Source organism: Leptonotus elevatus, chromosome 15 (genome assembly GCF_054856555.1).
Source record: "Leptonotus elevatus isolate MCC_2025b chromosome 15, RoL_Lele_1.0, whole genome shotgun sequence".
In the NCBI taxonomy this organism is placed as follows: domain Eukaryota; kingdom Metazoa; phylum Chordata; class Actinopteri; order Syngnathiformes; family Syngnathidae; genus Leptonotus; species Leptonotus elevatus.
Genome location: NC_141253.1, coordinates 16,052,209 through 16,068,441, shown reverse-complemented (window position 1 = coordinate 16,068,441; position 16,233 = coordinate 16,052,209). Strand labels below are relative to the sequence as shown.

General features: G+C 38.6%; 2 protein-coding genes across 11 annotated transcripts in view; both read right to left on the bottom strand.

Annotated features, from left to right (window-relative positions):
* The window catches only part of cacna1bb (calcium channel, voltage-dependent, N type, alpha 1B subunit, b), a 173,467-nt gene extending 164,683 nt beyond the window's left edge, over nt 1-8,784 (bottom strand). For 5 of the 8 annotated variants that reach the window (XM_086096607.1, XM_086096606.1, XM_086096609.1 and 2 more), the window contains exons 1-3: nt 7,872-8,006; nt 5,333-5,636; nt 2,692-3,002 (exon numbers count right to left, since the gene is read on the bottom strand). In XM_086096607.1, the coding sequence (XP_085952733.1) occupies nt 2,692-3,002; nt 5,333-5,636; nt 7,872-8,001 (745 nt within the window). In that variant the 5' untranslated portion in view covers nt 8,002-8,006. Of the gene's footprint in view, nt 1-2,691; nt 3,003-5,332; nt 5,637-7,871; nt 8,007-8,662 lie in introns of those variants that run through there. The other 3 variants (XM_086096608.1, XM_086096611.1, XM_086096612.1) reach the window with 3 other exon arrangements.
* A 656-nt stretch (nt 8,785-9,440) lies between these two features.
* Nucleotides 9,441-16,233, bottom strand: part of ehmt1b (euchromatic histone-lysine N-methyltransferase 1b) — a 30,867-nt gene continuing 24,074 nt past the window's right edge. For all 3 annotated transcript variants that reach the window (XM_086096617.1, XM_086096615.1, XM_086096616.1), the window contains exons 22-26: nt 13,979-14,094; nt 13,268-13,354; nt 12,677-12,755; nt 12,209-12,384; nt 9,441-10,556 (exon numbers count right to left, since the gene is read on the bottom strand). In XM_086096617.1, the coding sequence (XP_085952743.1) occupies nt 10,367-10,556; nt 12,209-12,384; nt 12,677-12,755; nt 13,268-13,354; nt 13,979-14,094 (648 nt within the window). In that variant the 3' untranslated portion in view covers nt 9,441-10,366. The remainder of the gene's footprint in view (nt 10,557-12,208; nt 12,385-12,676; nt 12,756-13,267; nt 13,355-13,978; nt 14,095-16,233) is intronic.

The window sequence follows — 16,233 nt, the reverse complement described above, 5'->3', positions numbered from 1 at the left end:
GGGAGTTCTTTCATCACCAACTCAGCACTGCTTGGTGGCTGATCCTCAGAAACACCGGGACGGACCCGCTTCTCAAAGGAAATACACAACACATGGTTGTAGAATTTCAGAGGAAGCTGGAGAAAAGCTACGCAAGCACATGGAGAACATGTAAACTCCACAGAGACAAGGCCAGAGCTGAGATTTAAACGGTAAATCTCGGAACTATGAGGCAGTTAAGCTCACCACATGTACACCGGGCTGGCTGAAGCCCCTTTTTCTGTTCCAGAAATGACTGTGCCCCAGTGCAGAACGTAAACTGAAGAAAGGCGTGCCTGGATGAGTTTTATGTGAAAGGACATACAGTTTCCACAAATATCTCGTAAAAAAGTATTCTCTGAAAAGCGATGCTGTTTTAGATGGTAAAAGTGACCGCTTGATATTTTCTTTCCCCAAATTGTGTACAACTTTACAATAGACTATATGGCAGTTTGACAGTGAAGCCTCAAGAAAATCCAGTGCGCATGTTGCAGAATGACAAATGCCGTTACATTTTGATTTGAGTCCATTAAGCAGAAAGCTTCAATATTGCTCTGGTTGAAGGCTTTCTGGAAAGGAAAGAAAGCATCCTATACATGCGCTCATGATCTTTCCAGATGGTTGACCATTTCTAATGATTTTCAATGGCTGGCTCATTCTGCAATCCATTTTCACTAGGTCATTGCCCACGGGTCAGGTCCTATTGAGAGGTTATGAAATGCAAAGAAATAATAAGTTTGTGACCCTTTACGCCAAGATGTACTACTCATTAAACACTGTCAAGTGACTAATATTGAATTCTGCCAGGAAGGATTTAACGTACTGTATGGATGCAGTCATTTGACATGGGTTGAATTCCATTTGCAATAATTCAGCTAGCTTTCTTGACTATTGAGCTATTTATAGCAATAGTTAAGGTTCATGGTTTGTCATATCACAAATGGAATGTATACTGTTTCACAGTCACATTTTTGTATACAAACCGCAGTACAGCAAATTGTGCAGGCACACTTGCATCATAAAATAAAATATGTACATTAATATAATAATAATAACAATAATAATGCCACAAGAGCTCTAACAATAATACTCAGTCTCAACTGAAGCTGTCAAAAATGTAGCTCATTTTAGCCATGTGGAAAAACATTTGAAACAGCTCTTGTGGTAGGTGGTATGTACATTACTACAACTTCAAAAATGAATATTATATTATGTTATACTGTAAATAACTCTCTGGCAGTGTGGGCCTATACTAGCAAATCCTTTCAGCAGTCATTCATTTTTCTATACTGATGGTCCTAAAGGCACTCACAGGGCCTATCCCACCTGAATTTTGGGCAAGAGACGGGACACACCCTGGACTGTTGTAATAAAAACTTTTGTAGTAATAAAAGAAAACTTAAGCGGAACCTCAGTTCAAAAACGCCGCAGTTCAAGAACAATTCAATTTACGACCAAAATCTTCCAAGAAATATTGCCTCAGTTCATTCACTACGCTTCGGTTCACGATCAGATGATGCAGAAAACTCAGTTATAGGGCTCAGCATAAACATAATTCATTCTGTATGTCACACATTGCGGATATATCTTTGTGTTTTGCTCTACATTTAGCTCTCAGTAGAGCCCCGAACAAACTAAGAACTGCTAGTTATAGTGTTATTTGGAATCCTAATCATAGTGGTGTTTGTGATGGCTGCACAATTTGGTCTGGTCAAATCCACCATGTGACCATAAATTGGCAATAAAGGCAGCTGATGTGGCGAAAGGCGTGTCTGTTTTAACATTACAAATTCCTTAAATCGTATAGGATGTAGAAAAACAATTGGCGTGGATACATGAAAAAAGAGATTGCTGGTCATACAGTAAGTGCTTCTGTCACTCAATATATCAGTCTTTGAAACGGCTAAGACCACACAACGATTAAAAAGAAAAAAGACCAAAACAACATAACTGTTCTGGGGCTGTAATAGATTAATTCTATTTCCATTCATTTCAATAGGAAACATTATTGTTGTTGTTTTTTTTTTTTTTGGGGGGGGGGGGTTAATAAGAAAGTGAAATGGCAATACTACGTCCAAATGCGGATTTTAAAAAAGGAAGCAAATCCACCGCTTATTTGGAGTTGACAAAAAGACTAAGTGAGTGAATGGCCATGTTTTGTTGCAGCCTTCACAGCGTGGCGTGGAAGGCGGCGTGGGCGACTTCAGCACCATGGAGAGGACTTGTAATAACTCTGCCTCTGCGCATCAACTCACTCGCATGTGTGCCTTTTCCTCCTGTTTCAACGCACAGCGTGACGACGTCATGGGAGGGTTACTGCCCTTTTACGCACGTTAAGTTTCATCATTTGAAACAACGGCACATCTATTTTAACATTTGTAATTTAACCAAAGGGTAAGAGTCACGTGTAGTCGTGCGTGTGGTAATTCCGGCACCATGTATGCTGCTCAGCGATAAACCCTGGAGCGACAGGTGCAGCCAGTGTTGCGCTGACAGGAATCAAGGTATAGATAGACACGGGTGGGAGAAGGAAGGGGAGGGGACTTTTACTGTCTCGTGTGGAGAGCATCATCAGGAACCACGCTTGAAAAAAAAGGCCTGTGGGCTATTATGGATTTCTATTCTGTGGTCATGTCGCATATAAACTGCCGGTGTACGTTTGCAAAGGATATGGCCACTCTGTTATACGTTTGGCATACTTCCTGATCAGGTTGTCCTCCCGGAAGATGAAGAGGGAGCGGTTGACAGTCAAGCAATTTTGCTTGACGGGGTTCGGGTTGTAAATGGCCATTGTCCGGGCTCGCTGGGCCATCGACTGCTTGTACATCCTCTGGCCGCTCGGAGCACCTCCACCGCGGGCTCCCCCTCTTCCCGCACCCGGCGCTCCTCTCCCGCCTCCTCCTCCACCTCCACCCCCTCCTCCGCCGCCGCCGCCAGTGGTCCCTCCGTAGCGGGTGGGGAGATCTTCAGTGAAACGAGCCATTCTGGGAACGCACAGCAGATCCAACAGGGAAAATCCGAAGTGGTTTCAGTGGAAATTGAGAAGAGACGCATCACAACAAAACGCACTTCATCCACAAGCACAATTGTTGTTGTTTTTAGCTTTGAGAGAGCACTTGAACGTGTTTAATGCTCCATTCTTTCCGCTGATTCATCCTCCTTAAAATGTCCAACTGTAAAAGCTAAAAACCCACAAAAAAAGAGGAGAAAATGACTCCAGCTGTAGAGATATCACTTCATTGAAGCTGTTGCATCCACGGAGGAAAGAAATCACGTCTCCACATCATGTCAGCATCATAGCTGCGGCCGGCCAAACACCAGTTGAAATGTCGTTTTCTTTTCTTTTCTTTTTCCGACAGAGAGCTGGGTCAGTCCAACAACGCGACCATCCCTCTTACGTCTTCTTCCTGGCTGCGAGCAACAATGACACGAGCAAATATGACGCGAGCGTGGTCCTGTGGATGGTTTGATCACTCCCTGCGTGGGGGGAGTGTGGGGCGGCTCACGGGCTCGGGGCTCCACGAGTCCACCCAGTGGAATAAGCTCATGTGATCCTTGCGGGCCTATCAGTGAGCGGAGCGCTCAGTGCTCTTTCCTTCCACTGTCTGCTGGCTGACTGAAGAACAGACAGAACAACTAATGAAGTTCGTTGGTGGGAAGCTGGGGCGGTTCTAGGAGCAGAGGTGTAGGGGTGCTGAACTCCTAGCCAGGCAGGATAAGTTTAACTGTTTTGCACATTTGAACACCATTTCATTCCCTCTGAGTTATGGAGAAACCTCGTATTCCAGTATATTTGCTTGAGTAGGCTATATTTGTTTGTATTGTTATTTTCTTTTTTTTCCTGTCCCCTCTCTTTATCAACTTTACTTTTAATTCTGCACTCTCTCCTCTTGTCAAAATAGGCTTGCTCATTTTTGGACCGGCTGCCGTTTGGGAAGCTCCCGAAAGTCCAGATGGCCTGTCCACCCCTCATTGATAGCATATTGATGACTTCTTAAAACAATCACCTAAGTGATTTTTTTCTCTCCAGATAATTCAGGAATCACAAAAAAATTCAATCATTTGCATCACGAGGAGATGATTGAGGCAAAAATATATATTTTTTACAAAAAATGATTTAGGCAATTATTTTAAGAGGGTGACGATATCTAAAAAAATTAAATAAAATAAAACTTCAAGTTGTTAACATTTAACGTTATAGAAACTTTAATGGTGCCGCCATGTAACCACAATTTGGAAGTAAATCTGACTGTTCCACAGTATGTAGCTAACATATATGCAGCATAGTCCGAATTACAGCAACATTTTGTATGAAAACAAATGATTTGACACTAAATTACAACCACAATGAAACACATATTATTCGACGAACACCTTTTTGACAGTGTCAATTAAAATGTGAAAGACCATCAAAAAAACTGAATCATGCATGACTAATGCTTTGGCATTGCATGTGTACCTAATCCTATGGCCGAAGAAGACAAAATAAACGTGTCTGTATTCTAGTCTGACATGATTAAAATGCAGCATAACTAAAAGCCATCATACACCACTACAAACCAGGCCTGTTTATAGAACATTAATTAGCAGTGGGAATTATTTTTAATGCACACTGGTTACCGGAGATGATGCTGATGCTTTCAAAATTAGATTGTAAAGATTCGTTTAAAAATAAATCTTGTTTACCAGCATTTGTGGGAAGATTCGCTGAATTTAGCTTGTATTATTTAAACAAAAAGAATACATCAATGTAAATACTTTTTTTTGTACATACATTTGCATGTTGTACCTCATTACATAAATATTGTGTTATTAGCCATCATACCTGCATATCATGTTTCAAGTTTTTTTTGGGGGGGGGGGGGCGGTGGGGCATTTCATTTGACACACAGCAACACATCTGAAAATGGTATGTTGTGTGTGGAGGGGGGTTTGCATCATTTTATATCACAATTAAATATATTCTAAAATGTCATGTTCGAAAGGCTTCAACTATATAAACAGATAAACACTAATATTTATATGTTTGAGTTCATGGGTAAACAGATTTGGATAAATTTATTCTGTGTTACAACATTTTGTTTGTCTTTTGGCATTGTTCTGCCTATACATAAAATGACATTGACTATGTTGGGACATTATCAAAGCCCGGTATATTTTACAGTACTTCAAATATGCTAAACAATGGGTAGGGTTACATATGTTTTACATTTTTTCTTTATCTGTATATATTGAGACACTTTTTTGTTGTTGACTCCATTGTTTCCGGGTGTGTTTATTAATTGTTTTTCATCATAATAATGGTGTGAATTACCTGCCCGGCCAACATGAGTTAGTCTCCATCTCGTGCTTGTGGACAATGTGACACAAACCATCGTTGGTTTCCACTCTGCTTGCTCCATCCAAGTATATAACGGTGTCATACTTGGTCGTGTTGGTCTCACAGTGTTTCCATGAAGGCTCCTCTGGCTCTACCGCTTCCACGTGTGCACCCCCAGGAGGCTCCTTCGCCAGTTGTCGGGGTGGACACCTCTTGTCACGTGCCGAGGCCCAGGTGTCCTCGTACTCGGCCCCCAGGGTGAGCATCCGCCATGAGCTGAATGTGGCTGAACGCAAAACTGATAAACACAACAGATACTAGGTTACATAATAAATAGTGGTGGGAAGTAACAAATACTGTATGCACTTTGTTACCGTACTTCAGTAAATTTTTTAAATGTATGTAGGCTATGTATTTGAGCATTCATTTTTCTGCTAACTTCTTACTTTTACTCCCTGCTGTAATTAGTGACAATACCGAGTTTACGTCACAAGTCAAAATGGTGGTCTTACTCCGTGAAATGGTGCATTCATCTATGCTCAATATACTTTTAAAAAATCAAAAATGTCCCCAAAATATTTTTTTAATAAAAAATAAAGAAATCACAAAATAAAGAAAAAAAAATGTTTATCTATGAAATGATGCTCTCTGCTTAAAAAAACATAAACTTAAAAAAGTATCATTGTAATCGAAAAAAATATCTAGCGTAATCCCCCTTCTATCACAGGATTTACGGTCCAGACCACTATAAATGAAAACCATGATATAGAAATGCCCTATTTAAATGTATTTAATTTCAATATATATATTTAATATTATATATTTAAACACATAATATATTTTATGTGGTTCTTGACAGGTCTAGAAAGAAAGAACGAAAGAAAGAAAGAACAAAAATATTGTACATTTTACCAATCCCACTAATCCCGTTTCTTCCAAACTAACAAATGTAATTTACCTTCTCACAATCTTGTCAATAATCATGTCCAAAGATGTACATAATAAAAAAATACTTTACAGCTTCCTGGTTGCAATCTTCTTCTATAGTCAAATTTAAAGTGTCAAACTGAGTAGTGTGTCGCCACCTCGTGGTCAACAGTGAAAGTACACCCAAAATAAACCGGAGAAAGGTAGAATGCTGCTGTAGTGCGTCTAGTCACACCGGCCAAAGACATTGGCGAGTCCATTTAAATATTCCGGTCGACAAATTGTTTGGGAGACCTGGACAGCTGACATCATGTTCAGTAGTGAAAGCAGTAGGCAGGTAGAAGAGCATTTAGAAAGGTGGAGACATGCACTGGATTTATTGTGTGTGCATGAGTGAGAGACACCACAAACAAATGAAACAAGCCAAAAGGAAGACTCAAGTATGATGAATCAGTACTATTACTATTACTTTTAGCTGCTGCTTCTTCTTTTTTTTTGCACATAAATATTCGTATTTAACCACAAGTACAGGCAGGATCTTCCCTACCTTGGCAAACTTGACAATCATTCATTCAAGTCACCATTGGGAGGTTTAGTTGCTGGCCTCACTTTCATTGACATACTGATGTATACACAGTTACACACAGTGTATGTTTGATCTCCTCTGGGTGATTCCACTTTGGCCTCATGCTGGTTGAAACAATGCAGCCTCATCACTATATGCTATATTTCTACACTTTTAAACTATAGCTTTTAACCAAAATCAGCTTCTCCAGCTTCCTCCACATAGCGTCTGTTTTCCCTGCAACCATGAAGGATGATAATTGGTTTCAGAGGGCCCACTTCGGCTCTCCCTACTGTGAACAAACAATGTACTTGACTGTGTGTTTTAATGGGTAAAACATCGTTGGCCAACTGTAGTCAGGGAATTAAACAGCACCTGCACGTTACAGACTGATACACCTTATGATAAGGCTGTCCTTGTTAAGGGTTTTACACCGCTTGTTAATTTGTTTGCCTTCACTTTGTTAAGATATCAATTGCTATAATAAGTCAATAGAGAAAAACAGCAGGTTACTGCTCATTTGTAAACTAGTGAGCTCTTTAATGTAACGCTTTCTTACTTATGAGTAATTAATTTAATATGAACCCATTAGGGCTCTGAGGTCTGCAGACTCGACGGGCCAATTAGTGGAACCCAGAGTTCAGAAACCTACTTTTATTTCTATACTTGTAATTGTTTTAAATATTTTTAGTCTTCTGTTAATGTGTTTAAATGTTGTCATCGTCATTCGTGTAAGCTTTGCTTCTTAATGTTATTAGCTGTCGTGTTTGTAATTGCTTGTAGGTGTTGTGTCCTTGCTTGTAGGTGTTGTGTCCTTGCTTGTGTGAAGCACATTGAGTTGCCTTGTGTACACAATGTGCTATATAAATAAAGCTGCCTTATGAATGGAAGTACTGGATCTCATGAATGAAGTTTCTTATACGTTGAAATACATTTCTTGTCACACTTAAACGACGGGCACATCAATAGCTAACTAGCTATAGCGTAAACGTGACCATTCACAACTGGTTTTACATACAAATACAAACAGTTTAAGCTTACATGCTTCATTATTGTGATGTGAGTCCACATTAGTTATGACACACTTTTTGCATCTCCTCCGTCGCATACCCTGATCGCTCTCCACTCTCGCGTACTGCACACTTCTCTTCCGCTCCTTTTCCACACGCATGCGCACTGCGCTCTCCCCATCTCACACAGCCTTGTCACACACAAGCAAACCTTAACCCCCACGCAACAGTTGTATAAATATTGATGTATTTCTTTATAGTGATAATAATGGGAATATTTGATTTGATTGTCCGTCAGATTTTATAACAATATATCTTATATGATGGCTCTAATTTGCTGTGTTGTTGATCATATATTGTGGAGAGGAGTTATTAATATTTCAGTTTTCTAATTTAGCTACAGTACATCCATCCATCCATCCTGTACACTTGTAAGGATGCTTAGATTAGATGTGAATAATGAACATGAAAACTGAAGCTGCAATGTTAGTGAAAATAAGATTTGATGCCCTGCAAAATCCTTTGGATATTTTTTTTATATCTGCCATTACATTTTGTATACAACATTAAACCTAGTTTTTAACCTCAACTGATCTGCTGTATAACCTTTCAATAAAGAAAACCAAAGGTCATGAATACCTTGACTGCTGATCACTGTCATTTACGTTCTTGATTCATCTTATTTTCAACAATGACTTTTTTTATAAAGGAATACATCAATGTAAAAAAAAAAAGAAGAAGCCAATGGGTGAATTATAATTGCGCCACATCATAAATCACTGTTTCCCAGTCTTTGAAATACAAAATGAACAAAGAACTTACCATAAACCACAGTAGATCGGGTCTCTGCCCATTTGGAGGAGTGAGGAACTGTTCTTTTCATGACTATTCCGAGCAGACAGTATACCAGCAGCATGAGTAAGTTATGTCTGCAGGAGGTTCCACTTCCAGGGTAGAGCCTGACTTAGACATACACAGTCCAGTTTCTCCCACCTTGGAATGCGGAAAGGCAGCTTCCTGTCAGGCCGTTGTTTGAGGAGCTTATCATCAGAAACCTCACTGGGAATTTCTTCTGGATTTATTCATCAAAAAGCTTTTCAAGCGTTCCTTTTGGTTGTCAGGAAGGGAACAATCATTAGCCCATTTGTAAAAACTGAAAAGCGTACTAGATGACGATGTGGCATTTGGCAAAGCATTTCAAATCTAATCTAATCCAAAGATTTTTTTTACTATCTGATGAGCTTCCTGCTGCTTAGAATTTGCACTAAAGTTGACATAATTAGTGCTGTGCATACATATCATGTAAGGGACTATCAATCAATTGTGCTACAGAGAAGATTGCTGCCTTATCTCTGTATCCTTCTGTGGTAACGCTAACCAAGCATACTGTATTTCCTCAGCTTGATGTGGTCGGGCTGCTACAAGACCACCAAAGTCATTTTCACAATCACATTTTGCGTATCAACTTCCCGCAGGTTCTCGTCAGTAGAGATTTTAGTCATTTGTTTGTTTTAAGGAGAGGAGCAAGAAAGGAATCTGATATTGTGCAAAAGCAAAACCTTGCAGTCGACAGTGTTGCCTCCAGAGAGTCGAGAAGAAATGCATTAGTAGTAAATTTATTGAAAAAGATACAACCAATTCAAATGCTGTTTCACGGTCCATGAATGTGTAACAGAATATAATGGAAGTGCATTTTGTAGTCTTTTTTTCCTTCTTTTTCAATTCGCGATTTTGCACAACCGTTCCTCTGTTCCACTACCGACGCTTAAAAAGATATGTTGGAAAAGTCATGGAGCAAAATTATGAGCAGAACAACTACAAGTACAATTACAAAACTGGAAATAAAACTGAGCATTAAAAAAACCAACGTAAGGTTCTCTTATCTTACAAACCATGTTCACCTGGTTAATAATGAGCATGTAAATGAAAATAAAAAATAAAAAAAGAGCACCGTTTTTGTTACTCCTCATCTGTTTACATCATTTGTGGGACATTTTACCACACAATTAAGTTCCCCTTTAACAAACAAAAGCTTAATAAAAAGCTCATTCCATTTACCTTATCAAGGAAGGACTCAGCATCCTTGTCTTTTGTAAAACAAACTAACCCACCCTGATTTGTCTTTCTCCAAAATGTTAGGCAGTTTTCAAATGTTTGAAAAAGAAATGACATAATGAGTTGACAACTTAAATTGACACATATACGCTGATTTTGGTGGAATGGTCCTCAATAATTGACAGCAAAAGGCCAAGTTCTTCTTGCCAGTGAAGTTATAACTGAAATGTAAAGAATGTATCAATCGTCCTCGTTTCTGTTGGCGACCCCCGCTGGTCATATTTAGCGCGGTGGCGAATAGGAGCAGTACATTCGTCAGGGGGTCCAAATTGTGCATCTTGCTCACCATCACAAAAGTTTTTCAAGGGTCAAAAGTTTCATGTCTCTAAACAGTACAAGTTATCCTGGACGTGGGACAGGTGTCCTCGGATCCACGAGACGTGTGTAAGTGAGATGAGTGCGAGGCAACTTTTAAGTGGGGCTGGAGGGGCTGTTGGAGGAGCTGGTGTCAGGGGAGGCGCTGGGCTGCTGCTGGTTCTCCGGCGTGCTGTCCGCCTGCAACGACGTCATGGCTGCAGACGAGTACTTGCACTTGGAGGAGCCGCACTCACAGCTGAACACCTTGCTTTTCACTTCCCAAAAATGGTCGCCATAGTTAAATCTGAGAAGTGAGCAAAAAGGCAGCAATGGATATCAACAGTCACCCAAGTCACAAAATGTTACAAAATGACTCCTAAAGTTAGATCATAAAGTTGACCCAGGTGGATCGGTCCATTCTTGACCCAAATTGGGTTATTTTTGACCAAACTGCTTTTAGATTGCGAAAGGATTGTAAAGGGATTTATAAGGATTAATTAGTCTTAAACATTAAAAGGATACTTGACTTATTTAGCAGTTTTCAGCAGTAAGAAGTTGGGCTGGGCAATAAATCGATTTTTTTCGATTAATCGTCATTTAAAAAAAATCTAATAGTTGAAAATTTGCAAAATCGTGAAATTGAGTTTTGTCTTCTGGATTATTAAAAAGCAGCTGTTTTTATGTTCTGTTAAATCCTAAGGTTATTGTGAGTTGTAATTTCGCACAAGTGGAAGAATGCTGGATGGGTAGTTTACAAGACAATTATTTACAATAGCTACCAACTACCTAATTGTTGCATTTAAGCGCAAACTATGAATGTTAGGTTTATGTTAAAACTGATTTAGAATCAGTATACATTAATTGTTGTCTGAACATTTTGCACAGGAATAATTTTTGAATAAATGTTTATTAGGTTTATTAGATTAAAATCAATTAAAATATTAATCGTCCTGAATTACTGGAGGGGAGGGAAAAAAAGATTTTATTTTATATCACCCAGTCCTAGTAAGAAGTTAATATTTAGTCTATAATTAATATGATAACTTAAAAATTTTCATGTACAATTAATACATGTAAAAACACATTTTGCCACTTGCTGTCAACTGAAAATGGCATCACGTGTGCTCAGGGCTCAGGTAACGACCAATCATAGCTCAGTATGTAAACGTCCAATGATAACTCAGTTTGCGAAAGTCACATGATCAATCCCAGAAAACAGGTGAGCCATGATTACCTGAGCTCTGAGCACCTGTATTGTCATTTTCAGTCGACATCAAATGACAAAATGTTTTTAAAAGGTATTGTACATGAAAAACAATGAAGTTTTCAAATTAATTCAAGACAAAATATTAACTTTTTATTGCTGAAAGTGGCCACATGAGTCAAATATCCCTTTAAAACCATAAGCAAAAGCCTGTGGAGCAAAGGAGTAGTAGCTGTTGAACTTGAAAATCTATTTTTTTTAAACTTTGTATGTATTATTTTATATGTCGCTATTTTTGTGTGTGCATTTACAACTATACTTATACTTAATATTACGTAAAATTATTTATGCAAAGGCACAATTTTTGGTACAAGTGTTTCAAATTTCAAAGTGAGATGCAGCACGTTTGGTCAAGAGTCCGCATAGACCAGAATTTTAAATAAGAATCATTATTGTAATACAGTAATAATGAGGAATGGGCAAGTTAACCCTTAATTGCCATTAATTCCATGCAAATTTTTTGGGAAAAATGGTATAAAGGAAAATAGGTATTTCTGTTATTGTTTTATTTATTTTATTTTATGTATCAAAAGTACTAATGGTATCAGTACTTGGTATTGGTATCTGTACTTTTATTGGTATCTGTGACTACTCAACTTTTATTGGTATAAGTCTGAAAAAAATGGCATTGAACATCCCTAATAATAATTATAATATTAATAATAATAATAAAGAAAAATAAACTTTCATACCCAAGCTCTTCTCCTGCCTTGATGTTTTCAGCGGCAAAGAAGGCAATGTGTGGGAAACGCAGGTCCTGATGTGTGGTGAACACTCTGCAGGCAAACAAGTTGGGCTCGCACATGTGGTTGAGGAAACGACTGATGTTTCCATAGAAACGAGCATCGATGCAGTAAAGATCTTGTGGCTGAGAGGCAAAGAAAGAAAAATACTTCAGTATCAGTTACAAGGTACTGTACTAACAACAAGACCAATTACGGAATGTCAAGACACCTTAAAATTGCATTGTATCACGATGGCAGTATTGCAAAAAGTCACACAATCTCGATCAGCTATGATTGGTACCTTTCATTACTTTAGGCAACGGAAAATTCTACCGGAGTAATGGCTGAACAGAGCAGCAGTTTTACTTTGAATACAAGCATCTTCAGCCAGGGCATCCTTATAAAAGCGGATGGATAATATTGACTGTACTGTACCTTGTCATCTAAACTGAAGAGGTAAGCATCGTTTTGCCTCATTTCAGCTTCCGCTTCCGAGATGATCTCACCTACGTACCTGTTGACAAGCAGGAGTCAACTTCACTCACACGCTAATGCATTCCCGAGTCTCAAAGGTTTTATGTCAACATAAGATTTAACTCAGTTTGGTGAAACTCTGTTAATAATTAAAGCAATAATTAATATTTTAAAAAAAACATGCATCAAGCAAGTGCTAAAAAATTCAGATGATAAAATTATTAGTTATTCAAAATGTTCTATCATCCTTTTACATGTGTATTTTTTAAGATGCTTGCATTTATCAAGATTAATTAAAAGGGTAGTTTTCAGTTTTTTGTTATACAGAAACCACTACGCTGAGGACTAACAACCTATCAGAGACAGAAGGCGTGATCACAAGTGTGCACTTTCGTAATTGCTAGCCAGTATGATTATGAGAATCGGGCTCGTGCATGTCAGTGACGGGGTGGGGAAATTAGTGAAGTGAAGTTAGAATTCAAATCTTACTTGCTGTTTTAAAACTGAAAACTTCCCCCTTAATTTACAGAACTAATTCATGGAGAGACTTACTCGCATACATAGGTCCCTTGTGGTATGTCTTGCAGTGCTCGGACACCCCAGCCCTTCTTACTGGTCCTAAAGAGCTCAAGCCTGGTCCTGGGTAACATGACATATTATTGGTTTCCCTCGTTACATTCAGATATTTGAATCGTGCTTCCTTTCCCAACAATGTAACGTATTTTTCAGACTAATTTGGTGTATTACCATTAGTGGGTTCCAAAAAATACCCACAATTAATAAAATCTGTGAAGTCGTTAGCTTTGTTTTACATTTATTATAAATGTTTTAAGACTGTAAAACCCCTCACCACACAGTTTATACACTTTTCTCATCGAGGCATTTTCATTTCCTCACATATTTCGTTTACACATTCTCAATGTTCAAGCATTCATATATTTTATAAAATAGTTACATTAATGGAAAAAAAAAAGCATGCAAAACTTCACCAAAAAATTAATAAATCAGCGAAACAGCAAAAAGTGAACCGCGTAATGGCAAGGCAACACTGTATTACCGAATGCACCCATGATTAAGGAATGGAGATTTGGGGTGTGGGTACAAGCTCTACTGTTGGTGTTCTCGTTTTTTGTCAAATCAATATGATTTATACTTCGAAGCGACTTATACTCCCGCAAATATACGTTAATTCTATGTCTCCAACAAAGCAAAAGAGATCGCTTTTATAGTTTAGCTATTCAACTACTATAAAATCTTCTTTACCTGAGTCCGTTTTGCACCACCCTGTTCTTGCAGGTCCTCCAACAGGAACAAGCATGGTTACACTCAAAGATGAGAGGAGGCTCCTCGCGGCAGAATTCAGGGAGAAGACAACCCCCCTAAAAGTTCAAGATAATGGCTAATTTTAGGAGGGTAAGGTTAAGGCCATACACAGGACCTACAGTATGTTGTGAAGCAACATACTGTTATTCCTCTGCAAAATGCTGTGAAACCTTTGATAGTGTACTAATTGCTCACTCCAAATGTGATTGTCAGTACAGCAAAGCAAGTCAATACACAAATAGCAGGGGATAGGGAATGGGCTATGAATTAAGGAAAATCCGTGTATAAATGACAGCCTTTGAAACGCATTGGGGCTAAAAATGTCAAACTTTTTCTCCATACACAAAAGGCCATTTCCCTCAAATATTGTTTACAAATCTGTCTAAATCCGTGTTTGTGAGCATTTCTCCTTTGTCCAAATAATCCTTCCCACCTCACAGGTGAGGCATATCAAGGTGCTGATTAGACAGCATGATAATTGCACAGGTGTGCCTTAGGCTACATTCACACTGCAGGGCGTGATGCCCAATTTTAATTTTTTCTTAAATCCGATCTTTTTGTGTACTCGTTCACATTACAAAACCAGTAGTACATACCGTAAGTACATACCGTGACAATATGTGACATACTTGTGACACGTAGGGATGGCAGAAATGGAACATTGAAACGATTAAATCATTTGAAACTACTGATTCACAAAAAGAATCGATCTTTGGGAACATTCGAAACATCTCCCCTCAGTGACATCTGGTGGCCATTTGTAAAATATTACAATCAAACTAGATCAGTGTTGCCAGCTCCCCAGTAAGGAAACTAACTATTTGCTCTTTGTCATCACCTAATTTACACAACTGGCAATCGGCCTATGCTGTAATTGTAATGGACGTCATAAGAGAGAAATAATATCATGGGAAACAAAAACTGAATAACCTCTACCCTGTCAAAATAAGTATAGATACTTGATACTTGGTTTGTTTTTAATTTTGTCTCTCAACAAGACTTAAATGCTTTGTTGAAACACATTTGATCAAAAAACCTGTAGGCTACATTTCTTTTTTTTTCTTTTTTTGCGACAGGACATCTTAAGTTTTGACAGAAAGTATTAGAGGAAAAAGAATCACCTGCAAAAACATGCGACCCGGACTAGGATTTGAACCGGGGTTATCTGCATAATGGGACTATTGTACGGGTGGTAACGCCGCATTCAAGAAATTGTTGACATTTTATCTTGTAGGGCGACAAATCAACGGCAATTTTACATAAGAAATATACTTAGGTTGGATTTATTTCAGATTTAAGACACTTTAATATACAGTAGTCAGATTTTATTTTATTTTAGAAAAGGGATAACATGTTCACTTGCTGAAACAATGTAACGTTTGGAGGCGTAATGGGAATGCGAAAGGAAACGTGACATTGTGATTCTGAGACAGATTTGGGAACGCGATTTGAATCACAAGTTCCGCCTGTGTTCCGGTACGTAGCAAAACACAGTTTTGATTTTGCCATCACTAGTGACACGCATGCACAAATAGCACACGTCGAGTAACGTGCAAAAAAAGAAGACACCACGTGGCAGTGCTTACGGAAATTTGGTCCCGACTCGCAACATTTTACCTCCAGCCAAGCCGCAGAGGAAAGCGACAATCAGTGCCATATGCAAATGTATTTCAACTGATCTGTTGCCTCATTTAGTTTTCAGTTTTAAAGCTTTTTTTTTTTTTTAAACAAGTGACTGTTTTCTGCTCCTTCAACCACCATTTCTTTTGGCACCTGTCTGCTTTGTCCAACAAATATGAAATTTTTTGACCGTAGTTGCATCAGTTACATATACGATTTATATTCACACAGAAAAGCTGCCTGGGTTGCATTTGAAGAAAAAAATGGAATTGTAACTGTTAAAATTGGATGAAAAAAAATCCAAAACCCAGTGAGGCAAAAAATCTGATTTGACCAGCAGCATGAACATCGCCTTATTCTTGCACATCCTCTCTCAACCCACTTCTTCCTTGACTGTCACTCACAATCTTTTCATGGTTTAATAAATGCATGGTGGAGCTGGGCGCTGTTGAAGACAAGTGCTTTTGAGCCACATCTGGAATGGACTGCTTGTATCGGAGTGTTTTCATATTCGATTTTAGATGCAATCCAGTATAATCCGATACCAGGCTTTTTTTGGTTAGTTTTTTAGACTG